Source organism: Rhinopithecus bieti, unplaced genomic scaffold (genome assembly GCF_001698545.2).
Source record: "Rhinopithecus bieti isolate Rb0 unplaced genomic scaffold, ASM169854v2 scaffold_38981, whole genome shotgun sequence".
Lineage (NCBI taxonomy): Eukaryota > Metazoa > Chordata > Mammalia > Primates > Cercopithecidae > Rhinopithecus > Rhinopithecus bieti.
Genome location: NW_016819573.1, coordinates 173,163 through 200,796, shown reverse-complemented (window position 1 = coordinate 200,796; position 27,634 = coordinate 173,163). Strand labels below are relative to the sequence as shown.

The 27,634-nt window shown below is 52.5% G+C and overlaps 1 protein-coding gene across 1 annotated transcript in view; it reads left to right on the top strand.

Annotated features, from left to right (window-relative positions):
- Positions 1 to 6: 6 nt before the first annotated feature.
- MTCL2 (microtubule crosslinking factor 2) overlaps positions 7 to 27,634 on the top strand; it is an 81,521-nt gene continuing 53,893 nt past the window's right edge. The window contains exons 1-2 of the mRNA XM_017859094.1: positions 7 to 197; positions 24,214 to 24,438. Of these exons, the coding sequence (XP_017714583.1) occupies positions 126 to 197; positions 24,214 to 24,438 (297 nt within the window). The 5' untranslated portion in view covers positions 7 to 125. The remainder of the gene's footprint in view (positions 198 to 24,213; positions 24,439 to 27,634) is intronic.

Sequence of the window (27,634 nt, the reverse complement as noted above, 5' to 3'; positions counted from 1 at the left end):
CCTCGGCGCAGCAGCCCCCGCGGCCGCCCGCCTCCCCGGACGAGCCGTCGGTGGCTGCGTCGTCGGTGGGCAGCAGTCGCCTGCCGCTCAGCGCCTCGCTCGCCTTTTCCGACCTCACCGAGGAGATGCTGGACTGCGGGCCCGGCGGTTTGGTGCGGGAGCTGGAGGAGCTGCGCTCAGAGAACGACTATCTCAAGGTGGGGGCGCCGGGGGGGAAACCGCGGGGGGCACCGGCTGTCACAGTCCCGCGGGCCTGAGGCACCAGCCGGCCCTCCTTCCCACTGAAGAATCCGGTGAAAGAGGCCCAAGCCCTCTGGGGACCACTCTGAGGTGGATCTGGGGCTCCCTCATTCCCCACCGCCTCAACTTTATTTGGGAAGCGTGCTCTTGAAAAAGACCTTGGAACTGGCCACAGGGCCCTAACCTGGGAGCGGGGACTTGAGAAAACAGCTTTGGAGCGTTCTGGGGGGCGTTGCTGGGCTGGGGGTGGGTAGGCAGGGAAGGGATGAATCTCTGCCTTCAGCTGCCCAGAACCTCCATGCCCAGGCTCTCCTTCCTGGGACGAAATTGGTGGGCATTGCCGCCAGGGAAACCTGTGGCCATCCCCTGCCCAGGAGAGGCCTGAATGCCACCCTGAGTCGTTATCCAGGGCTTTCCCGGGCGCAGGCCTGTCTCTGCCTGCCTTTCTGGGCGGGTCCAGTTTGAAAGCATGACATCTGGGAACATCCCCTTGGCTGGAGTCCACTTCCGCCCAGCCTAACGGTCCCACAGCCTGGAGGATGATGTCGTGGGAGAACCGGTTCAGAGGCAGCTTCCTAAATCCCAGGAGTGTGTTTTGCCCTCCCTGGGGCAGACCTTGTGCACACAGCAGCTCCACTGGCCCCTTGTGGCCAGTGCCTTTCCATGTTCCCAGTGAGAGGAGGGCAGCTGCCCACCTGGAAGGGGCCTTCCCTGTGGCCATGTGGGGACCCCAGGGCTTCCCCCGGACAGCAGGCTTTGCCTTTGCTTTTTCAGTGGATGTGAGCACCTACTGGGTGCTGGCCAGGCTCCATCTGCACGCTTCCTGGTGCTGTGGCAACTTTAGGGACAGCCCAGTTTGCACGTGTTGACCTCTCCCTGGGAGGCTAGAAGCTTCCTGAGCTCTCCTGCCACTAGCTGGGCACGGTTTTGGAGGAGGCTGAAATGTTGCCGACTCTTGACAGTGAATGGCCTGGCACAACACCCAGAGTGCCCCTGGCCGTGGAGCTCACAGCTTGCTGCTGATTTATGTCTGCCCTGCAGCACTTAGCTTTTAACTTTTCCTTGTGGCTATTCTGGCCAAATGGGCTTCTCCCACGTTAGAGTGTTGGTGTCTTGCTCAACTGTGTCTCTGTCTCCCCATTTTCCCTGGGATCTGCTCTCCAGCTTGAGTTCTGTAAATGCTTGTAGTATGGAAGGACAAGGTCTGTCTGAATCAAGAGACACCTTTCCCCAAGCCAGGCCTCAGTCTCCTCATCTGTTAAATGGGAGGATGTCTTCCCAAGGGCCCGGTTCGGTGTTGGCAACTGGGAGTTCAGTCGGCTCTTAGAGTCTTCAGAAGCTGGTGGTAAGGAGAGGGTAAGTGGAAGGTGAGGAGGAAGAGGGAGGCGACCAGCCAGGACAAGGGTCTTTTGCTCCTGCCCTCTTGGTGCTCTGAGCTGCTTCCAGTGAGTGCTGCCTGAATTGGCCTTAACTGAAACTCTGAGCTCCCCACCCCTGCCTCCCAGTTCCTGCTACTTACTCTGGTGAAGGGGGGATGGGTTGCAGAGCTTTGCTTCAGGGCTCCTAGGCACCCATCCCCATGGGCTCCTCTCCATCCCAGGAAGTCATCAGGCTCCGACCCAAAGTCTGTTTGAGGCACCCATGACTGTTTAAAGGGGAAAACAGTCTCAGGAGGCTGGGGGTTGAGCCCGGGATCTCACAGGGGCCAGGGCCCAGCTGGGGACATCCCACGTCTGGGCCAGCATGGAGCCGTAATTTCCACTATTCATTCAGTGGCTCAGGCTTCGTGCTCCTGTTGGGTCTGGGGTCTGTCGCTTCCTGACTGCCTGATCTTTGGCAAGTTACTTAACGGCCCTGGACCTTAGCTTTCTCATTTGTAAAAATGTGACAGTAACACGCTTTCCAATCTCAAGGGTTAAATGAGCTGATGCCTGCAAACGCCATTAGAGCACCTGGTATGTAGTAAGCCTCCGATCACTGCTCTTGTCAGTGGCATGGGACACGTTTCCATGTGCACCCAGCCTGTTCTCTTGTGGGTTCTGTGAGGGCGGAATAGATCCTCTTCATCGCCTAAGGCAAGCTGGGCTCTTTCTCCCGGCCCCTCATTGGTTCATTCGCCAGCTGTTTATTTAGAACCTGCTGTGTGCTAGCACAGATCTGGGATACAGCCATGGACAAGAGAGGGTGAGGTGTCTGTTTTCATAGAGCTTTGGGGGAGACCAGAATTAAACAATAGTCATACAAGAAATCACAACACAGATCATAATGAGGGTGAAGGGGACAGTTTACCAGGAGCACACAAAGGTGGGGGCTGGGATAAGGAGATTTCAGGCCAAGGGAAATTGGAAAGAGCTTGCTGAGTTCAAGAACAGTGCTGAGGCCAGAGAGGGGAAGGAGTGTGGGTGAGAGGAGAGCAAGGCCAACCCATGCCACTTCTCACTGTGTATACATTTGGGTTAGCCCCTTAACTTGTCTGGATATCTGTTTATCCCAGCCGCCAACCTCACAGAGGCAGGGTCAAAATCCAGAGACTGAACATGGACCATAGAGGGGTTATTACTGGAGGTGTTTTGTTTATTCCACAGATGGGAAAACTGTGGCCAGAGTGGGGAAGAGACTTGCTCCGGGTCCCAGAGCCGGGAATCTAGGCTGCCAGGGCTTGGAGTAAGCGTGTGTTAGACTCTTTTTTTTTTTTTTGAGACGGAATTTCACTCTTGTTGCCCAGGCTAGAGTGCAATGGCGTGCTCTCGGCTCACAGCAACCTCTGCCTCCTGGGTTTAAGCCTTTCTCCTGCCTCAGCCTCCGGAGTAGCTGGGATTACAGGCACATGCCACCACGCCTGGCTAATTTTGTATTTTTAGTAGAGATGCGGTTTCTCCATGTTGGTCAGGCTGGTCTTGAACTCCGGACCTCAGGTGATCCACCCGTCTCAGCCTCCCAAAGTGCTAGGATTACAGGCGTGAGCCACCGCGCCCGGCAGCATGTGTTAGACTTGTTTTTTTTGTTTTTTGTTTTTTGTTTTTTTTTGAGGCAGAGTCTCTGTTGCCCAGGCTAGAGTGCAGTGGCCTGATCTCCGCTCACCGCAAGCTCCGCCTCCCGGATTTACACCATTCTCCTGCCTCAGCCTCCCGAGTAGCTGGGACTACAGGCGCCCGCCACCTCGCCCGGCTAGTTTTTTGTATTTTCAGTAGAGACGGGGTTTCACCGTGTTAGCCAGGATGGTCTCGATCTCCTGACCTCGTGATCCGCCTGTCTTGGCCTCCCAAAGTGCTGGGATTATAGGCGTGTTAGACTCTTGATGTGTTTCCTGCCTTTCTGGACTACTTTGCCTCTAAGATGCGGAAACTGAGGACAAGGGAAAGGACTCCAAATCCCCAGAATGTCGCCTGCAGGAGCAGAGTTGAAGGAGGTCCCACCACGTCTGGTGGATGGCCCTGCTCGGGCTTACCTCCCCCTTGTAGGGGTCACTGGGAACTGTCAACTGGGAAAGACTCTTGGGTGATCTCCAGTCTGGTGTGGCCTGCTCTGGGGCCCAAGTGAGGAAAGGATAAATCGGGCAGCTCTCTCCCAGTGAGAAGATAGAAGGAGCTTCTACAGAGAAGGTAGTGAGCTCACTGTCACTTTAATTATTCAGAAAGAGGCCGGATGACCTTTCATGCTTGGATAGAGACAGAGGGTTTGTGGAATGATTGCTTGAGGAGGGTTCAGAGGGAGATTGATGTGGTGGCTGCAGCTGAGCTGCCTGACCTTGGGTCCCTTCTAGCCAAGGAAGTCTGAAGGTTATTAACTACTGAGGTTCCAGGATGCTAAGATGCAGCTTTAACTGCAGAGCAGACACGTCACCTGTGACCTTCAAAGACCCGGTGATCTGAGGTCTTCCAGCCTTTTATCACCACTAACCATTAAGCACGTACCATGTGACCAGGACATGTAGGAACCCACTGGGTGTGGATGGAGGAATCTGAGAGTTGGAGGCTGAAGACCTGACTTTGAAACCTGACTCTCCCATTTACTGTGTGGCCATGGGCAAGTTACCTGGCTTCTCTGAGCTGCTTTTTTTCTCGTCTATATAATAAAGGTGATGGAGCCTGGCGCGGTGACTCACGCCTGTAATGCCAGCACTTTGGGAGGCCGAGCCGGGCGGATCATCTGAAGTTAGGAGTTCAAAACCAGGCTGGCCAACATGGCGAAACCCCATCTCTACTAAAAATACAAAAATCACCCAGGCGTGGTGGCACGTGCCTGTAGTCCCAGCTACTCAGGAGGCTGAGGCAGGAGAATCACTTGACCCTGGGAGGCGGAGGTTGCAGTGAGCCGAGATCGCACCACTGCACTGTAGCCTGGGAAACAGAGTGAAACTCTGTCTTAAAAAAAAATAAGTAAAGGTGATGGAACCAGCCTGGACAATCTCATATGATTGTCATCAGGAATCAGGGAAGTATGAATAGACAAGAAAACATTTTGCTAGCAGTGAAATCCCAAGTCGCCTGAGGAATTGTTATTCATAGTCAGTGGGCGGACGGGAGGTCTGTGTCTGCATTCTTGGAGGAACTGGGAGAATGCAGGAGGGTGGATTTCCTTAGTTTTAGAATGTTGATACATCAGTAGCTGCCCCAGGGAGGATGGGAAGGTGTGATCACCTTCCCTGCCGTGTGTGTGGGCTCCCTCCTTGGTGATTCTAGATGTGAGTGTTTGAAGTGCAGCCAGTCTAGGTGTCAGCTCAGAAGGGCCTGGAGGAAGCACCTAATCCATCCTCACTTGCCATTTTACAGATCAGTAAATGGAGGCTCTAAGTTACATAGCCAGGATTCCAACCCAGGTTGGTCTAACTCTGGGCCTGTTCTTTCTGTAGTGTGACCAGAGCAGTGAGCTTTTGGTTGCTAACTAGTGTGTCTAGGCTGGGACACAGGTTGGTGAGAGGAATCCTGCCATGGGCCAGGCTCTAGGCTAAGGCATGCTGGGGGCCCGGAGCCTGGGGGAGGGGGGGTTAGTGGAGGACATTTATGTGTGCACTGTGTGTGAGATTGTTCCTTCTTCTGTAATATGGGGGACAAGCTTGCCCACCCAGGGCCGTGAGGACCCTTTTCAGTGTGAGGATGCAGATAGAGTGCACAGTGAATGTTAGTGTCCTTCCCAGTCATTGCCGTTCCCTTGTCTGTTTCTCCAGGCATTCATTCATTCATTCAACACGTATTTCCCCAGTGAGTCCGGGGTACCAGGCCCTGTGCTGGGTGTCTGGACCCAGTGACCATGTAGTAGGCTTCTGCATGTAGCTCTTCTCTTCTTGGCTCCTAGGAGCTACAGGGGAGGACTCCAGTCTGTCACTGGGTGGAGGAGAGAAGGTTACCACAGTCAGCAAAACTCTTGGCTGCTCCCTATCCTGAGGCCCAGCCTCAGCCTCCCAGGGGCTGAGCCTTTGTCCCTGGGCACACTCTCTCTTGTACATACAAATGCACATATATGTATTCACAGCTCAAGCTCAGAGACACACAGCCACTGGCACATGTCTCACAGACCCATCCAGTGACTCGCTGGTGTTGGATGCTTTCAGAAGCACACTTCCAGACATATTAGAGGGGATGCTCACTCAGAGAAGTGCACACACCCAAGCAGCTACACAACTCCCGTTCCATCACACCCACGCATCACCACACAGACACACAGGCTGAGACCCTGTTGCAACCCCCAGGTCAGAAACACATCCTCATATACACATCTTACACCCCCAGACACACCCGGATATGCCCCAGAGACTGACATCCTGCAGACACACTCAGACTCATCAGAAGTACACATGAAGGCGGGGATACAAACCCACGCAGACATTATACACACACACTAGCATTCACGAAAGTTGACACATCTACGCTTGCCAGGCTGGCCCAGGCACAAGCTCACCACCCAGGTACCTCCCCTGCCTCTTCCACAAAGAGAACAGCAGAGACTTGCACACTTACCCGAGGCTTACAGACACCCACCAAGGGAACTCCCACGCAGACATTTACACACAGCACACACAGTCACATGCACATCAGCAGGGACACGGCACAGTCTGGCATGCAAACATTAGGCATGTAGCATTTGCCAACAGGAGCCAGAGGCTCTCAAACCAGGGAACCTAGACACACATACACACACACACACACACACACACACACACACACACACACACACACGGGCTGTGACATTTCATCCACACACAGAAACAGGAAATCCTGGTCTGTGTCTCCCTGGAGCTAATGTGTACAAACTAAACTGTTTTTAGTGGCTCTGTAGGCTTCCTTCCACAAGGCTGCTGGGAACGCTGAGGAGTGTGGCCAGGGGCTTGACTTTGTAACCTTCTGGAGCTGGGGGTCCTGGGATCCTGGGTGGTGGGTGGATGGGGGCTGGTAGGTCTTGAAGTCAGAAGAAGCTGCACTGAGGTCCCCCAGGTCCCTGATGCCCAGGGCCAGTGGGGCTGAGTGAAGTGGACTGATTGTCAGGCTGCCCACAGAAGAAACACTGCCAGGGGGCAACTCCCTTCTAATCTCCTTGGAATTTCCTGCTGGCTCTATCTCCCCCTTCTCCTCCTGTTCCCTTGCTGGGGGCTGCAGAGGGCCATGCCACTCCCATCTGTAAAGGGTGCCCAGTTCTGGCTGGGGAATGATGGATTCCAGGGTAGAGGTGGCTAGAGGAGGTATGGGAGCTCAGAGAAGGGGCTTGGCAGGCTTCCTGGAGGAGGAGGTGTCCTTGGAGCTGGGGAGTTAGCCTCAAGTGGCTGTCTCTGTGCCCAGCTCTTAGAACAGTGCCTGCCACATTGTAGGAGCTCAATAAATATGTGTGCAATTAAGTGAAAGGCAGTAGGCAGGGCCTGGGGGTGGACCACAGGCTTGAAACGGAAACGCTAGAGGGAGTGGTGGGAGCTGGCAGGGTTGAGGAGAGTCTGGGAAGGGGAGTTGGGCCGGCTTGGGATGGGCACTGAATGCCAGGACGAAGCCGTGTGAGCACCTTGCTGGGAGGGGTCTTGTTGCAGCAAACCTGCAGCCACCTCCTTTTATGTGTCTGCAGCCCTGGGCCTGAGGCCTGCCCTGCCAGAGAGGCCTGGGGAGGGAGGAGAGCAAGGCTGTGTGGTCTCAGGGGCAAACTCCACCTCTGGAGTCAAGTCTGGAGCCAAACTTCACTGTGTCACCTTCTCCCTGTGCATGCTGTCCCTGCATGAGTCCCTCATCAAGCCTCCGTGTTCCTCCTGTAAAATGGGATATGATCCTTTCTAGTGGGGCGCTTGGGAGGTTGAGAGCTCAGGTGTTCTGTGCACCTAGCACCATCGTGGCACAGAGGAGGAGAGGAGGCCCCATGTCCTGCATAGCCTCCGGGACAGAGAGAGTCCCCCAGGGGAAGGGTGCAGCTAAGTTCAAGGCAAGGGCCTGCCCAGCAGCCAAGTTTTTCACTGAGGTCATTCCCCTAGTCCCCACATGCATGACCTCATCCGTGGTCACATTCACTCCCCTTGGTGCCGGAAGGAACTTGGAGCTGGGGTGCTCCATGCCAGGCTGACCCTGGCATCACTGGAGGCCTCAGTCAGCACTGCATCTGCCTGCTTTGCGGCAGTGGGGCGCAGCAGGGGGTCGGAGCGAGTGGGAGCAGCAGGCCAGCCCTTCTTTCTCTGAGGTCCAGGGTGGTTGGGAGAGAGCACTGTGATCTGGAGCCAAGCTGACTGGGCTCGAATCCCAGCTCTGCCTTTTCCTTTCTGAGCTTTCCCTTTCTGAGCCTCAGTCTCCTCATCTGTAGATGTCCTTGCCGCGCATGTTGCCATGAGGGTTCCATAAGAGAAAGAGTGCATGTACAGGTCCCATTAGGGAGGTCTGGCTCCTCGGAAGGACCCAACAGCCAAGCGCTTGCCTGTTTTATCTGGCCCTGGTGTGATCCCGGTGACCCCAGGTTAAGCTGGGTCCTTGACAGCAGGGGCTGTGCTTGGCTCTGGGTGTCCCCCCGTGGGTGTTGGCTTAGGGCATCAGTCTGAGTGGTATGCACAGAGCTGCACTGCATTTTGGGTACCCCTAAACATATCTCCCTGTCTGTGTCTCCCCCCTACCCTCCCCCACGACATTGTGTCACTCTTCCCTGAATGACCTAGGCTAGTGCCACCGGCTTAGTAACTGGTGATACACATTTGCTAATGGAAGGACACCTTTGGGGGCCCCTCATTCTCAAATGGAGGTGAATCATCTCTCATTGCCTGAGCCACAAGGAAAAGCTCAGCCTCTATGGAAAAAAGTCTGGGGTTCCCTAGCTAGGCTGGGTCAGCTGAACATCTTTACTCTGCTTGGGGCCCAGGCCTGCTTTGGATCTTCTGGGCTTGAGGCAGTTGCACCAGCCTCTCCCCTTCCAGCCTCTCCTTGACCCTGCCTCATGGTGGAGCAGCCTGTGTGGTCCTGCCTCCCGCAGCCTCGCCCACCCCTGCCCAGCCCAAGCTCTACGGGTGCTGGACACACCCCAGCCTCTGTCCCGTGCTCTTCCCACCTGGCCTTTGTGCTTGCAGTTCCTGGCTCTTTCCCTTAGTTTCTTCCTCCACCTTAGAGCACTCAGCCCCAGCAGCAACTCCCCAGGCCAGCCTCCTGTGTCAGACGCCTTGGAGTTCCCTGGAGCTTCCTTTGGAGCATTTACCATGATGGTGATTAGATTATTAATGGGGTAATGACAGGTTTCATGCCACCACCGCCCCACCTTGCCCTGCATGAGGGCAGGGACCTTCCAGGGTACTTAGCTCCTCCCTTTTACAAAGGGAGAAACTGAGGCCCAGAGAGGTTAGGGGGCTAGTTAGAGGTCATGCAGCCTGTAAGTGGCAAGAGGCAAGACTGGGGTCTTGTGCTTCTCTCCAGGATGCCAGGCAGGGGGAATGGCAGGGGTGTAAAGTGCTGGGGTGTTCTGGAGCTTCAGGCTGTGTGGCCTTAGGCCATCATCTTTGGAGTTTTGCCTTCTATCCCTAAAGACCTCAGACCCCTGCTCTGAGTTAGAGATTTCGCTGCAACCCAGAGGGTGTTTGGGGGATGTTTTAAACACATCCAGGTCCAAATGCTGCCTTCCTTCCTGTTCACATGGAAAGGATGGGAGGAAACTGTCAGGCGCTTCCTGACATGAACGCCCAGAGGCCACAGGGCCTGTGGATATCTCCCTGCTCTGTCAGGTAAGGCCTTGAATGGGACAGTGACAACAATGACAAGCCAGATGTGGCCTTGGTGGGCAGTGGTCTCTGGGCATCTCCTTACCAACAACCACCACCACATACACACACACCCCTCCCTGATAGAGCATCTGTAGTCTCCTATGCAGAGCTGTACCAGACGGATCTGGGAGGCTCACTCCTGATTGGCTGCATAGACCTCATCTTCCTGGGCCTCCGTTTGCTCACCTGTGAAGTGGGGATAAGATAATCATAGCGCCTGCCTCTAAGGTTCATCACTGAGCAAGAGATAATGGCCTTTCTGTCTCAGTCCGGTGTCTGGAACACATTAAACACTTGTCAATGTTAGTTATTGTTATCGTCACCATTGTTCATTATAAGACTGTCTGGTCCAGCTTATAGGAGCTCCAGCTGGACCTGAATCCTGGCTGTGCCACTTAACTGTGTGTGGCCTTGGTCAACACACTTGACCTCTCTGAGGTTCCTCTCCCATCGGGGATTGCTTGGACTGCAGTGAGAGATTGTGCACTGCCTGGCGGGGAGGGGAAGTGCACAGGGAGCATCTCCTCTTATTTCTTGGCATTGGAGAGGTGGGTCCAGGCCCCAGTCTTCCCTCATTATTCCTAACCAGAGGAGCAGGATGCAGTGGGTCTCCAGGGCCAAGCAGTCTCCGTGTCGGCTGGAGTGGGGAAATTGTGTGGCACAGCAATTCCACGCTGGGTGTACTGGCCTTCTTTTCCTGGGACCTTTTTTTTCCCCCGGAGACGAAGTCTCACTCTGTCGCCCAGGCTGCAGTGCAGTGGTGTGATCTCGGCTCACTGCAACCTCTGTCTCCTGGGTTCAAGTGATTCTCCTGTCTCAGCCTCCCAAGTAGCTGGGATTACAGGCATGTGCTGCCATGCCCGGCTAATTTTTGCATTTTTAGTAGAGATGGGGTTTCACCATGTTGGCCAGTCTGGTCTTGAACTCCTGACCTCAAGTGATCCACCCACCTCAGTCTCCCAAAGTGCTGGGATTACAGGTGTGAGCCACCGCGCCCGGCCTCATCAGGACCTTTTTTGATGCAACTCCCCCAAAACTGGACCCCAGCTTCTTTCCAAGGATGCTAAGCTAGATTGAGCTCTGGAGTGGGAGACAGGTGCCCAGAGCCGCCCCCCCCCCCCCCCCCGCCCCGGCCCCACTCAAGGTGGCTATCCCCTCACGAGACTGTTGGGGCAATTGTCCCCTGTCCTTCTCGAGGGCCTCTGTTCCCTGGGGTATGAAGGGAATGGAGGTCCTTGGTTTTCCTCCCTGCTTGTGTGCCCAGGAGTGTTTGCATTTGAGCTGAGAGAAAGTGGAGGCCTTGCGGAGTTTTTTGGCATACCCTTTTTTGGGGTTCCAAGTGGCGATGATCCTCATCTTTGGAGCCTTGACAGGGGACTCTGGGGGACTGGGCGAAGGGATGGGCAGAATGGCTGCCCCTGGCCTCTTTGGGTGGGCTGGCCATGCCGGCCCCCTGGTGGCTACTGCCGGGCCCCGCCCACCTTCCCGCAAAGCAAGGCCCTTCCGGGGCTTTGGGGTGAGTGGCCCTGGAACCGGGGCAGGAGGACGAGTGGGCCCAGGAGCCAGGGTGGCAGATGGGGAGGCAGCCCAGGCCTCGGCCTGGGAGGGAGGGAACCAGGTGGCCAGGGCCAATGTGGGGAGCAGGCGGGGCAGGGCGGACGTCCTGTTCCTCTGTAGTGGTGGTTTTGCTGCTGTTGCAGGAGTGAGGGGTTCTTTCTGGGCCTCTCAGCTTAGCTCTGTCATTCACTTCTTTTGGGGGTTGGTCTTGCCCATCAGAAGGGCTTGTTGGGGCCCCTGGAACCTGGGGGGAGGAGAGTGGTTAATTTGGGTAAGTTGAATCTGCAGGGGGCTGTGGGGCCTGGGTGTTGGCTGGGCATAGGATTTGAGGCCCTACCACTGGGGGTTCCAGAAGGCACCCATGGGCATTAGGGCTTCACAGGAATCACGGGATTAGATTTCAGACCAGGAGGCGCGGGACTAGAAGTGGTTTTTTCTGTAGGAGAGTAGGAACAGGGATTCTCCTTCCCCTCTGAGGGCCTGTTTATTCATTTCAGCACCTCTTTATTGAGCTGTTTCTGTGTGTCCCAGGCACTGTGCTGGGGCTCTGTCCCCTTGACATTCACCATTCCCCTAGTTGGTAGGGAGGGACTGACATTTCTGCAGGCAAAACAGACAAATAAAACGGATTGAATATCACAAATAAACCTGTGATATATGGCCAAGGAAAAGAAAAAGGGGTAAGATGGACGTAATGGACTGGAGGAGCATGGAAGGCTTCTCAGAGGGGAGGGTGGCAGTTTCAGTGGAGACTTGAGGCAGAAGGCAAGCCAGCCCAGTGCAGGAGATGGGGGGGCAGGGAAATCCAGGCAGAGGGAAACTGCCAAGGCCCAAAGGCTTTGGGTGGGGGACAGGTGAAGGGGCAGTTTGCTGGTTGCCTAAGGACCCAAAGTTGGGGCTGGGCTGTGTTTGGGCCAGGGTGAGAGGAGGAGTCTCAAGGGAGATTTGAAGGATGGAGAAAGTGGAAACAGGGACTTCAGGGCCAGACAGGGCCCTGTATGCCCTATGATTGGGATTTTGGGTTTTTCCTTTTGTGGGGTGTGATGGGAAAAGTCACTGGGGGTTTTGTTTTGCTTTGCTTTTTGCTTTTTGGGGTTTTAGGTCAGGTGTACGGCATATATATACAATATATTACAGTTTTGTACAAATATTACAATAAAATGAATTTTGGCAAATGCATTCCAGTTCTGTACACACCACAACCTAGATACAAACAGTCCTTCACAAACCCCAAATTGCGGGGCCCTGTTTGAGGGTCAGTTCCTTCTTTTCAGTTCAGGACCCTGACAAACCACTGGGGACTGTTTTCTGTCTCTTATTAGCCTTGCCTTTTCCAGAGTGTCAAAAATAAGACTCATATTAGTGTATTAAGGGCATTACTCAGGTCTGGGCTTCCCTCCCCTAATGCTTTTCCCTTGGCATGTGAAGCTTCCCTCCCCATGTTGCAGGTGTCAGCAGTTCTTTTCCTTTTCATTGGCTTGAGTGTTCTAATTGCGTGGACGTACCCACAGTTTATTCATTCACCAGCTGAGGGGACATTTGGGGTGGGTTTCCCAGGTTTTGGTGATCATTGGAGAATTTTAAACAGCTTTTTTTTTTTTTTTTTTTTGAGACGGGAGGTATCGGGCTCTTTGGCCCAGGGCTGGAGTGTAGGTGGGCCGGATCTTAGCTCACTGGCAAGCTCTGGCCTCCCGGGTTTCATGCCATTCTCCTGCCTCAGCCTCCCAAGGTGGCTGGGGATTTACAGGTGCCGGCCACCTTCGCCCATGCTAGTTTTTTTATATTTTTTTAGTAGAAGACGGGGGTTTTACCGTTGTTAGCCAGGATGGGGTCTCGATCTTCCTGACCTCGTGATCCACCCGTCTCAGCCTTCCCAAAGGTTTTTGGGCTGGGTTTACAGGCTTGAGCCACCTGCGCCCGCCTTAAAAAACAGTTTTTAACCACATTTTTAAACATGGTTTTAGAAAAAATTACTCACTGTACAAATTAGTTGGGAGCAGAGTGCCCATCATAAGGATTAAATCCAATAATTTGGTGATGGGTCCGGCCCACCATAGGTACTCAGTAATTGTTCAAACAAAAGGGCTCTGCCCTGGGGCAGTCAGGGAGTCTTCTTGGTGGAGGTGGCTTTTTTCTTTTTTTTTTTTTGTCAGACACAGTCTCATTCTGTTGTCCTGGCTGGAGTATAGTGGTGCCATCTCGGCTCACTGCAACCTCCACCTCCTGGGTTCAAGCGATTCTCCTGCCTCAGCCTCCTGCGCAGCTGGGATTACAGGCGTGCACCACCACCCCCGGCTAATTTTTTGTATTTTTGTAGAGACAGGGTTTCACCATGTTGGCCAGGCTGGTCTCGAAGTCCTGACCTCAAGTAATCTGCCCGTCTTGGCGTCCCAAAATGCTGGGATTACAGGTGTGAGCCACCGCGCTCTGCTGGAGGTGGCTTTTGAGGTGGGAAACAGGTGTGGAGTAGGAGGCCCAGGCAGTACAGAGTCCCATGGGAGCTAGGTGGGCTCAGATTGCAGCTTCCCACCCCTGAGCCAGCCTTGGCATATCTAGGGTTTCTAGAATGTGGTCTGTAGAGATCATATCAGAGTTCCCGAGGGACACTAGGGGCTGACTCTTGGGTGGGAGGTAGCTGAGGGACTTCCGCTCTGGAAGTCTCTTCCTTGGTGGCTGGCAAGAGGCAACCTGCTCCTGCCTTCAGGAATCTCATGTCCCCTTGGTTCTCTTCCTGTCCTCCCAGCTGGGAGCTGCTGCTGGGTTCAGACCACATGCTGCCACTTTGCTGTGTTTCTGCAGAGGGTCCAGGTGTTCAGTCACTTTCATCTCCAGCCCCATAGCTCCCCAGCTGCTGCAGGCCAATTCCATCATAGCCATGCATCTGGAGCCACGTGCGAAGGTTCCAGTGGCCCCAAATCTAAACTTCCCCCTGCTGTCCTCAGTGTACAAAGGTGAAATCATTTTTTATCTGTGTGGGTTTCTCATAGAAAATAATCTTTCTTAGAACACTTATATGTGATTTACCAGCCTGGGCAATAAAGCAAGACCCCCTCTCTACAGAAAATACAAAATTCAACCAGGCATGGTGGTGTGTGCCTATAGTCCCAGCTACTCAGGAGGCTGAAGTGTGAGGATGACTTTAGCCCAAGAGGTCAAGGCTGCAGTGAGCTGTGATCAAGTCACTGTGCTCCAGCCTGGGTGACACAGTGAGACCCCGTCTCAAAAAATAAAATAAATAAGTAAAAAGTGTGATTTGAAAGCGGAGCTCTGCTTCTCCTGCCTATATTTCATTTTAAACATTTAAAGTTATATCTTATTTTGGCTGGGTGCGATGGCTCATGCCTGTAATCCCAGCACTTTGGGAGGCTGAGGCGGGTGGATCACCTGAGGTCAGGAGTTCGAGACCAGACTGGCTAACATGGCGAAACCCCGTCTCTACTAAAAATACAAAAATTAGCTGAGCTTGGTGGCACATGTCTGTAATCCCAGCTACTTAGGAGGCTGAGGTAGGAGAATCGCTTGAACCCCAGAGGCAGAGGTTGTGGTGAGCTGAGATCGCGCCACTGGACCCCAGCCTGGGCAACGAGAGCAAAACTCCGTCTCAAAAAAAAAAAGGAAACCAACTCTATTGAAATACAGTTATAAAAGTATTTTTAAATTACAACATAGTAATATGTGTGCTTATTAACTCATAAATTCTGATGACAGATCTAACTAGCATAATTTCAAACTACTGATGAATGTAAATAATATTTTGACATTTTTGCAGCAATTGTTATATGATATGAAAATATCTGTGATTTTTTTTTGGTGGCAAAGTCACAGGTATTACTCATATAATGATGGTTTGTTTATAGGCCCAGAATAGAAGGAAATGCTACATTTTACTTAGAGGTCAGTCAAAAGAAAGATGTGATTTTCCAAGTTCGTGGACTCCCTGAGTTCTGGTTCCAAAGAAAGATCTTGAAGTCAGTGGTTGGAGTTTGAGTCCTGATTGGAGGTCTCACCCCCTCCCCTTGCCCATTTGCATGTGCTTGGGCATGACCCATCTTCCCTGTGCTTCTCTGAAGTTCTTCATCTGTAGAATATGGATGATGGTTCCTGTCTCTCCTTACTGGGGGGGTTTCAGTGAGGATCTGTGAGATGATTCAGATGGAATGTCTTTGTAAACTGTGAAGCCCTCTGCTGCTGTGCAAGATCTTGCTATTATTAGCAGTAGTGTGAGCTCATGTTTGGCCGTCTGGCCCAGCCGGGACCAAGAGGCTCTTCCTGGACAATTCTCCCAGGATTCTTGGGAATCAGTCCATCGAGGGGAGCAGGTTTGCCTCTGAGACGCTGCTTCCTGCAGGCTGAGCTCATGGTTTGGCAGGGGGTGGACAGAGATGCACTTTGTGGGCAGGGAGTGGGTGGGTGAGCAGGAGGTTCCCTGTGCAGACAGACCCTGCCTACCCTCCTTGGGTGGCATAGAGATCTGAGACTAGTTCTGATCTGCCTAGGCTCTCCCTCTTTTATTTTTATTTAGAGACAGGGGTCTCACTCTGTCACCCAGCCTGGAGTGCAGTGGTGCAGTCATGGCTTACAGCAGCCTGGAACTCCTGGGCTTAAGTGATCCTCCAGCCTCAGCCTCCTGAGTCCTGGGGACTACAGGCACATGCCCAGCTAAATTTTTTAAATGTTTTATTTTTTTGTAGAGACGGAGACTCACTGCATTGCCAAGGCTGGTGTTGAACTTCTGTCTTCCTAACTCTTTGCAGCTGGCCTGGAGTTGTGGACTGGGCAGGACAGAAGCTATATTCATTTTTTCTTTTTTTTGGGTCAGACTCTCTCTGTGTCACTCAGGCTGGAGTGTAGTGGCGCAATCCTTACTTATTGCAGCCTCAACCTCCCAAACTCAAGTGATCCTCCTGTTGCAGCCTCCTATCTGAGGCTACAGGTGCGCACCACCATGCCTGGCTAATTTTTAAGTTTTTTTGTAGAGATAGGGTCTCGCTATGTTGTCCAGGCTGGTCTTGAACTCCTGAGCTCAAGGGATCCTCCCTCTTTGGCCCCCCAAAGTGTTGCAATTACAGACGTGAGCCACCACGCCTGGCCCCATACTCATTCTTTAATTCCTACATCTATACATAGACAGTGACGGTACCTGCCTGTACCACTGCCTGCCCTGGGTGATGCTGGGGACTAGACACAAACCAGCCCCAGCCCTTCTCCCTAGCTCTTGGGGAAGACTGACTTGAAAACAGATACAACCTAAAACTACCAGTACAACGGACCATAGATTTCAGAGTGTAGGGTTTGAATCAGATTGCCGGGAAGAAATGTTCTGGAAGGATGAGATAGTCGGGAGTCAGCCTGGCAAAGGCCGTTCTATCAGAGGGAATAGCTGAACAATCTGGAAGAGCACAGTTATGACGCACTGACCCAGGGCCACGTGGCAGGTATGGAATCCAGCACCACAGGTCCCTTGCTCAAGCAGCTCTGCGAAGCTTCTGAGCCTCGTCTTCTCATCTGCAAAATAGGAACATTTTCAGCACCTACCTCACAGGGTTGGTAAGAGGATTAAACTGTCAACCGATAATGCACGTACTGCCTGTGCTAGGACCTGGTAATTAGTGAGCCTCCTAATAGGTGGTAGCCATGTTTCGTTTGTTGAAACAGTCTGTGTTTGTTGCCCATGCTCAAGTGTAGTGGTGCGATCTCAGCTCACTACAACCTCTGCCTCTGGGGTTCAAGCGATTCTCCTGCCTCAGTCTCCCGAGTAGCTGGGATTACAGGCACCCACCACCACGCCTGGCTAATTTTTTTGTGTTTTTTTGTAGAGATGGAGTTTCACCATGTTGGTCAGGCTAGTCTCGAACTCCTGAACTCAGGTAATCCATCCACCTCGGCCTCCCAAATTGCTGGGATTACAGGCATGAGCTGCTGCGCCCAACCAGTGGTAGCCATTTTTAAAGTCACAGCCTATTTGGATGCTGGAGGGCTGGGGTAAGGCAGGAGTAGGGGGGAGACCAGGGGCTGAACCTGATGCAGAAGCTGGTGAAAACTGGTAGAAGAGATAGAAAGCCATCTACCTTCTTCAGATTTCTCCAAAAACAGCTATTAACTGTGTAATCAGAGCAAAAAAGCATTCTCTAGAAAGGGAAGCACTGCCTATCCTGGCAGCGGTGTGGGTGCCCTGGTCTCCCATCCTCCCCCATGCTCCTATTTCCCGTTTCTAGTCCAGCTAAAAAATCTGGGTTAGCTTCAAGAGTAGCCTTTAAGGCGAAGAGGTCAACTTGAAGGAGGTGGCCAGGCCGTGGTGGGGCTGAGGGTCAGGGGTCCCAAGGCTCTGAGGTGGGCACTACCAGGCACTGTGCCCTTTTGTTGTCTGGCAGAGGATGAGGCTTGGGGTTTCCCCGGTGGTGTTGAGGGGATTTTTTTTTTTTTTGAGACACAGTCTCGCTCTGTTGCCCAGGCCGGAGTGCAATGGCGTAATCTCGGCTTACTGCAACCTCTGCCTCCCAGGTTCAAGCAATTCTCTTGCCTCAGCCTCCCAAACAGCTGGGATTACAGGTGTGAGCCACCCCACCTGGCTAATTTTTATATTTTTAGTAGAGACAAGGTTTCACCATGTCTACAACTTTGTTCTATAGCCACAAGGCCTACTGAGTCCAGTGGAGCTGGGCCTCTCCCTCCCCATTTCTACACAGTTAGGGGGTCTGGGAGCTGGGAGAGGCTCTTCAGAACCACTGAGCTGTCTGTGAAGGAGCTGGGAAGCCTGTGCTCCTCACCCCCACCTCCCAGGGCCTCCCACCCCCAGCTCCTTCAGTTGGATCTGTCACTGGAGAGCTCTCCTGGGATGGGGGCCCAGACTGCGTGACCGCAGAGCCCCAGAGCATTCTTAGGCTCCCTGAGGACTGTGAATCTCTGGAGCAGAACAAGGGCCTGCCCTCTGGGTCCCCTCCCCAAGCTCCAGCAGCCCCTCTCCTAGCCCCACCTGGGGCCCTGAAAGCTCAGCGCCCCTGCCTAAGTCCTGCATTCGCCAGCCTCTCCCGCCCACGTCCCTGCAGACCCAGCCTGGGGCCACAAGCCTGCCTTTGTCAGCTCACCCTCTCACGTGGGGCCGTGCCAGCAGGGGCTGACGGGCATTCTGCCTGCAGCTGGGACTAGCCCCCCCGAGAGGCCTAGGCCCCCCTGGAGAGATGGAACTGGCGTGAATGCAACATCTTGCGCTGTCACAAATTGACTGTGGTGAAGGGCAGGCCCCGGGGAGACAGCTGCTCATGTGAGAACTATCATTCATTCATTCACTTATTCAAAGGATGCTTACTGAGATCCTGTTCTGTGTCAGGCCCTGGCTTGGCGACTTGTCCTCAGAGATCTGACTCTTGCCCTTTTAGCGGGGGTAGGGGGGAAGGCTAGAAGGAAATGCCCTTCATCAGAATCTCTTGGGGGGCTCACCCTAGGAGCTTCTGATTTAGCAAGTCTGGGTTGGGACATGAGAATTTCTCACAAATTTACCAGTGATGCTGATGCTACTGGTTCAGGAACTGTACTTTGAGAGCCACTGTGATTCAGGTATTGGAATTATGCACGGATTATATTTCCTTTCTCTTTTTTTTTTTTTTTTTTTTTTCTGAGACAGAATCTCGCTCTGTCGCCTAGGGTGGAGTACAGTGGTATGATCTCAGCTCACTGCAACCTCCGTCTGTCTCCTGGGTTCAAGCAATTCTCCTGCCTCAGTAGCTGGGATTACAGGCACCTGCCACCACGCCTGGCTAATTTTGTATTTTTAGTAGAGACAGGGTTTCACCAAGTTGCCCAGGCTGGTCTCAAACTCCTGACCTCAAATGGTCCGCCCGCCTCGGCCTCCCCAAAGTGCTGGGATTACAGGCGTGAGCCACTGCACTTGGCCTGTTTTCTCTATTTTCACAACTGTCTCTATGATCATGTTTTAGTTTTTTTGTTTTTTTAGAGACAGGTTCTTGCTCTGTTGCCCAGGCTGGAGTGCAGTGGTACAATCATAGTTCAGTGTAACCCCAACCTCCTGGGCTCAAACAGTCCTCCCACCCCAGCCTCCCAAGTAGCTGGGGCCACAGGTGTACTACCAGGCCAGGTAATCCATCCGCCTCAGCCTCCCAAAGTGCTGGGATTACAGGTGTGAGCCACTGCACCTGGCCAGTGATAGCCATTTTTAAAGTCACGGCCTATTTGGATGTAATATATTACTATTGTTGTTGTTGTTATTTTTTGTAGAGATGAGGTCTCACTATGTTACCCAGGCTGATCTTGAACTCCTGGGCTCAAGTGATCCTCCTGCCTCAGCTTCTCAGAGTGCTGGGGTTACAGGGGTGAGCCATTGTGCTATGCCAATGCTTTATTTTATTTTATTTTACTTTGCTTTTTTTCCAAGACAGAGTCTTGCTCTGTTGCTCAGGCTGGAGTGCAGTCGCATGATCTCAGCTCACTGCAACCTCCGCCTCCCGGGTTCAAGCAGTTCTCCCGCCTCAGCCTCCTGAGTAGCTACGATTACAGGCGTGCACCACCACAACCGGATAATTTTTGTTTTTTTTTTTGTTTGTTTGTTTGTTTGTTTTGAGACGGAGTCTCGCTCTGTCGCCCAGGCTGGAGTGCAGTGGCGCGATCTCGGCTTACTGCAAGCTCCGCCTCCCGGGTTCCCGCCATTCTCCTGCCTCAGCCTCCCGGGTAGCTGGGACTACAGGCGCCCGCCACCTCGCCCAGCAAGTTTTTTGTATTTTTCAGTAGAGACGGGGTTTCAGCATGTTAGCCAGGATGGTCTCGATCTCCTGACCTTGTGATCCGCTCGTCTCAGCCTCCCAAAGTGCTGGGATTACAGGCTTGAGCCACCACGCCCGGCCAATTTTTGTATTTTTAGTAGAGATGGGGTTTCACCATGTTGGCCAAACTTCTGACCTCGTGATCTGCCGGTCTTGGCCTCCCAAAGTGCTGGGATTACGGGCGTGAGCCATCGCCCCCGGCCTGCCCTGTTTTATAAATAAGAAAATCAGTTATTTAAAAGGTAAAAAAAGTGATTTCCAAAAATGACTCTAGCGCTGTGGGTGTGATCTATGTGAGAGACGTCACCTCCCGTGATCTGAATGTCATGCATCTGTTAATGTAGCCCAGCATCATAGGGTTGTGTGCATTTCCCCTAGGTTCAGCCGGAGCTTGGGGCCCACTCAGACCCTCATATTCTTTCCATCACCATATCCTGTCATTTTAACTTTCTAGAGAGAATAAGTGAGGTGCTGGTGATCGGCATGGCTAGGATTTGAACACAGATCCTTCTGGGGGCTGGCCTAGTCTGGATTTACCCGACTGGCTTGCACTTCCTGAGTTCTCTTTCCTTCATGCTTCCTGCATCGGCTGCCTGAAACAGCGCGTGGATCCTTCACTTCCTCATTTTTTAACTGGTGTGATCATTTACTGTTCCACTTCCTCCTCTCCACCCTGGTTCTGTCCACGTGGTGTGCTGGTGGGGTGGTGAGTCTGTGTGTCTATGAGGATGGGGGTGGGGGGGGCCTGGCCGAGTGACTGTTCCTCTGCAGCCCCAGGAGTCAAACCAATGGGCAGGAAAACCTCCCCAGCTTCTGAGAACTAGCCTGGAGGGTAGGGCTCCCTAACCCTGACCCTGAATTAAATCCATCCAGCCTCAGGGGGCAGAGGCAACCCCAGCCATACCCCCTTCCTCACAGGGAGCCATCTTACCAGGCTGACCATTGGAAGACCAGAGCTGTCCTCGCCCTCTGGGCAGGCAGGAATGAAGAGAGAGACCCCCATGTTTGTTCCTTTCCCAGGCGCAAGGTCAGATCCCCCCTTCCTCCCAGCCCCAGCAGGGGTATAGTGAGGGGTGCTCGGACAGAAGCCAGAGGTGTCCCTCTGACGGGAGCAGAGTGGACGCTCCCTCCTCCCAGTGGCAGCATGAGGAGGGAGGAATATGAGACCCCACTTCCCAGTCCCTTCCTTTCCATTTCCTTTGGGGAAAGGCAGGTAGGGAGGGCTGAGGAATCCGGCTCTCCAGATCTGCCCTCTCCAGGGCCCGCAGAGGCCTTTTTGACCCTTGGACCCCCCAACCCCTGCTTCCATCACCGCCATCCTTGGTGCTTCCCCTGGCTCCTCAGGGGTGCTTTTAGCAGGTCATTCATCCCTGGTGACTCTGTTTCTCTTTTTTTATTTTTTGAGACAGAGTCTGGCCCTGCTGCCCAGGCTGGAGTGCAGTGGTATGATCTTGGCTCACTGCAACCTCTGCCTCCCAGGTTCCAACGATTCTCCTGCCTCAGCCTCCCGAGTAGCTGGGACTACAGGCGCCCACCACCATGCCCGGCTAATTTTTGTATTTTTAGTAGAGATAGGGTTTCACCATGTTGGCCAGGCTGCTCTTGAGTTCCTGGTCTCAGGCGATCTGACTGCCTTGGCCTCCCAAAGTGCCGGGATTAGAGGCGTGAGCCACCGCACCTGGCCAGTTTCCCTTCTTAGTATACAGTCTTATTTAAATCATTCGGTCACACTAAGAGTAAGTATTATTCCCATTTGTGACTGGGTTTGCACATTTGTATGAGACATAATAATTATGCATTTCTTCTGCGTAATTCTACTTCCCTCCCCACTTAGTATCTAATGATTGTTGCACATTGGTATGTCTTTTTTGTTGTTTTTGACCTAACTAAACATGCATGCACTCATTCAGTTAATATTTGTTGGGAGCCTACTGCCTGCTAGGCCAAATGGGATGGCCTCCAGGTACTCATGGTTTGGCTGGGAGACAAACTATTAAACATAGAATTGCAGATTTGCTAATAACGATTACAAAGGAGAAGTGAGGAACAGCTGGAAGCTGATGACAGCGGTAGCAGAAGCTGCCTTGAGGAAGTGAGGTCATACTCTTACCCTCTCTGCTTAAAACCCAAACCCAGGCTAGGCATGGTGGCTCATGCCTGTAATCTCAGCACTTTGGGATGCTAAGCTGGGCAGATTGCTTGAGCTCAGGAATTCATGACCAGCCTGGGCAACATGGCAAAACCCTGTCTCTCCACACACACACACACACTAGCCGGATGTGGGGTTGTGTGCCTTTGGTCCCAACTACTTGGGAGACTAAGGTGGGAGGGTGGCTTGAGCCTGGGAGGCAGAGATTGCAGTGAGCTGAGATTTTGTCACTGCACTCCAGCCTGGGTGACAGAGTGAGACCCCATCTCAAAACAAGCGAACCCCAAACCCAGATTCTATTTTGCCCTTCAAAGCCCCAGGTGGTTGACTCCTGTCAGTTTCCTCAGCCTCAAATTAACCCAGTAGCTGCCCTGGCCTCCTTGCTGTACCTTGACACACACACACCTTGCTGTACCTTGCTGTATCTTTCCTGCCTCTGAGCCTTGCCACGCACTGATCCCTCTGCCTGGAATAACCTCTCCCCCTAGCTTTCCTGGCTGTTCCTTCTTGTCTCAGCTCAAATGTCTCTTTTGTAGAGATGGCCTCCCTGATCACGTCCCCTAACATAGCACCCTCCCCTATCACTCTGTCATATAACTCACGTTGTTTGGTTTCGTTTTGGTTTTGTCTTATAGCACTTAATAGTATCTGAGGTTTTTTTATTTTTTATTTTTTTCTTGGAGATAGGGTCTCACTCTGTCTCCCAGGCTGGAGTGCAATGGTGCAATCTCGGCTCACTGCAACCTCTGCCTCCTGGGTTCAAGTGATTCTCATGCCTCAACCTCCCGAGTAACTGGGATTACAGGCACACACCACCATGCTTGGCTCTTTTTTTTTTTTTTTTTTTTTTTTTTTTTTTTTTTTTTTTTTTTTTTTTTTTTTTTTTTTTTTTGGTGTTTTTAGTAGAGACGGTTTCATCATGTTGGCCAGGCTGGTCTCAAACTCCTGACCTCAAATGATCTGCCCGCCTCGGCCTCCCAAAGTGCTGAGATTACAGATGTGAGCCACTGAGCCCAGCCAGGTGTTTTTTGTTATTATTATTATTTGCTGGTTTACTGTGTATCTTCCTGGTGAAACTTGGGGCTCCATACAGAATATATAGCAGGGGCTGGACCCACTGTCCCTCCCTGCCCCTGCGCTTAGCACAGGGCCTAGTACTTACATAGTTGATGCTCATCCATATTTCTTTTTTCTTTTTGAGATGGAGTCTTGCTCTGTCGCCCAGGCTGGGGTGCAGTGGCGCGATCTCGGCTCCCTGCAAGCTCCACCTCCTGCATTCATGCCATTCTCCTGCTTCAGCCTCCTGAGTAGCTGGGACTACAGGCGCCCGCCACCAGGCCCGGCAATTTTTTTTTATTTTTAGTAGAGACGGGGTTTCATCGTGTTAGTCAGAATGGTCTTGATCTCCTGACCTCGCGATCTGCGATCTGCCTGCCTCGGCCTCCCAAAGTGCTGGGATTACAGGCATAAGCCACCGTGCCCGGCTTCATCCATGTTTCTTAAATGGCATCTCCTGCTTCCCCAGTGTGTTCCTGTTGCTTCTGTAACAAATCACTACAAATTTAGTGGCTTAAAAGACCACCAGGCTGGGCGCAGTGGCTCACACCTGTAATGAATCCCAGCACTTTGGGAAGCCAAGGCAGGCAGATCGCTTGAGGTCAGGAGTTCAAGACCAGCCTGGCCAACATGGCAAAACCTCATCTCCACTAAAAATATAAAAAAATCAGCTAGGTGTGGTGGTGGGCACTTGTAATCCTAAGTACTTGGGAGGCTGAGGCAGGGAGAATCGCTTGAAGTAGGGAGGAGGAGGTTGCAGTGAGCTGAGATCGCGCTATTACACTCCAGCCTGGGCAACAGAGTGAGACTCCGTCTCAAAAAAAAAAGAACACCAGATTATTATCCTCTGATCCTGGAGGTGTCAAGGTTTGGGCAGGACTGCATTTTTTGGGAAGACTCCAGGGCAATATCCTTTTCCTTGCCTTCTAAAGACACCCCTTCCTCCATCATCACAGCCTCTTCCTCCAGCACCAAAGCATCTCCCTCCAGCCTCTGCTTCTGTTTCCCTGTCTTGGGATCCTTAATTTACTCATATTTGCAAAGTCCCTTTTGCCACGTAAGGTAACATTCACAGATTCTGGGAATGTGGACATGGACATCTTTGGAGGTCTGTCATTCAGCCTGCCACATCCAGGTCCCCCACTGTGCTTCGTTCAGCACTAGGTGTGGTCAGCACTCAGGCCTCCTAGCTGCTACTGTGGGCCCAGTATCCTGACCCTTCCTTCCCTCCACAGGACGAGATTGAGGAGCTGCGGGCTGAGATGCTAGAGATGCGGGACGTCTACATGGAGGAGGACGTGTATCAGCTGCAGGAGCTGCGACAGCAGCTGGACCAGGCCAGCAAGACCTGCCGCATCCTGCAATACCGGCTGCGCAAAGCCGAGCGCCGCAGTCTCCGTGCCGCCCAGACTGGCCAGGTGGACGGCGAGCTTATCCGTGGTCTGGAGCAGGATGTCAAGGTCAGCCTGGGCCCGGGTGCTCTTGTTGCTGGGATGGGACCACAAGTCTAAGTGAGGCCCAGGTTGGCCTTGCATGTCACTTCCGTGTGTCCGTGGCCAAGTTCTACTACCTGTCTGGGCCTTAGTTTCCTCATCTAAGTAGGAATTCCTGGTGAATCCACAGGGCTTCTATCAAGGGTGCCCCAAAATGATATTATAATATGAATCCTTCCTACTAGCAGCAGCTACTGGTTTGTTTTTTTTTTTTTTTTTTCTTTGAGACAGAGTTTCTCTCTTATTGCCCTGGCTGGAATGCAATGGTGTGATCTTGGCTCACGGCAACTTCTGCCTCCCGGGTTCAAGCGATTCTCTTGCCTCAGCCTTCCGAGTAGCTAGGATTACAGGCCCTGCCACCACACCCAGCTAATTTTTGTATTTTTAGGTAGAGACAGGGTTTCACCATGTTGGCCAGCCCGGTCTCGAACTCCTGACCTCAGGTGATCTGCCTGCCTTGGCCTCCCAAAGTACTGGGATTACAGGCATGAGCCACTGCGCCCAGCTGAGAAGCTACTATTTATTATCAACCACACACCTGGTGCTAGGCTCCAATTTGTCCCTGCACAGTTCCATGGAGGTTTCTTTTCTTTGTTTTTTCAGAGACAAGGTCTTGCTCTGTTGCCTAGGCATCAGGCAGTGATGTGATCATAGCTCACTGTAGCCTCCACCTCCTGGGCTCAAGGGATCCCCCAACCTCAGCCTCCTGAGTAGCTGGAACTACAGGCACACACCACCACACCTGGCTAATTTTTCTATATGTTGTAGAGATGGGGTCTCATTATGTTGCCCAGGCTGGTCTCAAACTCCTGGGCTCAAGTGATCCTCCTGCCTTGGCCTCCCAAAGTGCTGGGATTACAAGGATGAGCCATGGTGCCAGGCAGAGGTTCCTTAATTATGTTAATGAAAAGTAGTGAAGGCCTCAAGACCATTCTGGCTAATACAGCGAAACCCCGTCTCTACTAAAAATACAAAAAATTAGCCGGGCATGGTGGCAGGCACATGTAGTCCCAGCTACTCAGGAGACTGAGGCAGGAGAATGGCGTGAACCTGGGAGGCGGAGCTTGCCGTGAGCCAAGATCGTGTCACTGAGCCAAGATCGTGTCACTGCACTACAGCCTGGGTGACAAAGACTCGGTCTCAAAAAAAACAAAAAAAATTAAAAAAAAAAAGAAAAGTAGTGAAGGCCTAGAGTTGGTCAAGCCTGGTTTAAATCTTGGCTCCAATATATCTGAACTTTATTATTTTGAGCAAAGTCACCTGTTTCAGTGTCCTCATCCGTAAAATAGGTTTGCAGCAATCTCTGTGTCACAGGGTTCTATGAAGATTAAATGAAATAATGTGGGCTGGGCACAGTGGCTCATGCCTATAATCCCAGCAGTTTGGAAGGCTGAGGTGGGCAGATCACCTGAGATCAGGAGTTCGAGACCAGCCTGGCCAACATGGTGAATCCCCATCCCTACTAAAAATACACAGATTAGCCGAGTGTGGTGGTTCCTGCCTGTAATCCCAGCTACTCGGGCTGAGACAGGAGAATCACTTGAACCCATGAGGCGGAGGTTTCACTGAGCTGAGATCGTACCACTGCACTCCAGCCTGGGTGACAGAGTGAGACTCTGTCTCCCAAAAAAAAAAAAAAGAAAGAATGTGGGTAAAATGCCAGCATAAAGACTCAGAAATGTTAGCTATTATTATTATTTCAGTTTTCTTGATGAGGAATCTGAGGTTCAGAGAAAGGCAATACCTGCCCAAAGTCAAGGAGCGCTCAGTGTGTTGGTGGCAGAGCCCAGGCTCATCAGCCTCTCAAGCTCCCAGCTTGGCCTCACTGCTGTCTGCTTCAGGAAGCAGGGGAAGGGTGGGTGGGAGGTTGGCAGGTGGGATGTCCCCCTGCCTGTCTTCGGAAGCTCTGGTCTGGTGGTGAGAACTCCGGGGCCCCCAGGCCCGGCCCCCTGCCCTCGGAACTCAGCCCAGTGTGATCCAGTGACAGGAGGAGCTGGGATGGGGTCCTAGGGAGGCTTCCTGCAGGGGTGACTTCTGAGCGAAGATCTAAGGGAGAAGTGGGCCTGAGCCAGGAAGGGGTAGAGAGGAAGGTGGCAGAAGATGGCCCCTGTGAGGACCCAGGGGAGCAGCAGGATGGGAGTCAGTCACACACTTACTTACCTGGGGAGAAGTCCCTTCTGTTGGAAGACACTGGCAAACTCAAGCCCTGTAGCCTTTCCAGTGGAATATAAAAGAAAAACCTTCATTAAGGGACCAGGGAGAGCCATGATTTCAGAGGCCAGCAGGGCCAGGGGAAGTAAACAGGAGTGCCTGCTCCAGGAAGCTGCTGGCACCTCCTGTGGTCTTATTGGTGCACAGTGGGATTGTAGTGCTATTCTACACACGAGACAACCAATGGATATGTCTCTGCCAGAGGTGGAGGCTCATGCCTGTAATCCCAGAATCCCAGCGCTTTGGGAGGCTGAAGTGGGAGGATCGCTAGAGGCCAATAGTTGGAAATCAGGCTGGGCAACATAGCAAGATCCTGTCTCTACAAAAAACAAAAAAAACTAGCAGAGGCTGGGGGTGGTGGCTCACACCTGTAATCCCAGCACTTTGGCAGGCCAAGGCGGATGGATCACCTGAAGCCAGGAGTTTAAGACCATTCTGGCCAACATGGTGAAACCCCAGCTCTACTAAAAATACAAAATGAGCAGGATATGGTGGTACAGGTCTGTACTCCCAGCTACTCAGAAGGCTGAGGCAGATGAATCGCTTGAACCTGGGAGGCCGAAGTTGCAGTGAGCTGATATCACAACATTGCAATCCAGCCTGGGTGACAGAGCAAAACTCTGTCTCAAAAAAAAAAAAAAAAAAAAAAAAAAAAAAAAAAAAAAAAATTAGCGGGGTGTGGTGGTAAGTGCCTATAGTCCCGGCTATCCGCGAGGCCAAGGCCAGAGGATTGCTTGAGTCCTGGAGTTAAAGGTTGCAGTGAGCTATGATTGCACCACTGTACTCCAGACTGTGAGACAGAGCGAAACCTTGTCTCTCTCTAAAAGAAAAAAAAAAGAGTGAGTTAGTTTCCAAGTTCAAAGCGTACCTCTACTTGACAGGGCAGCTCCCAGGCATATTCAGATTCCAATCACTGGGTTGGGAGGGGTGGGGGGTGGTGAGGGAAGGCAGG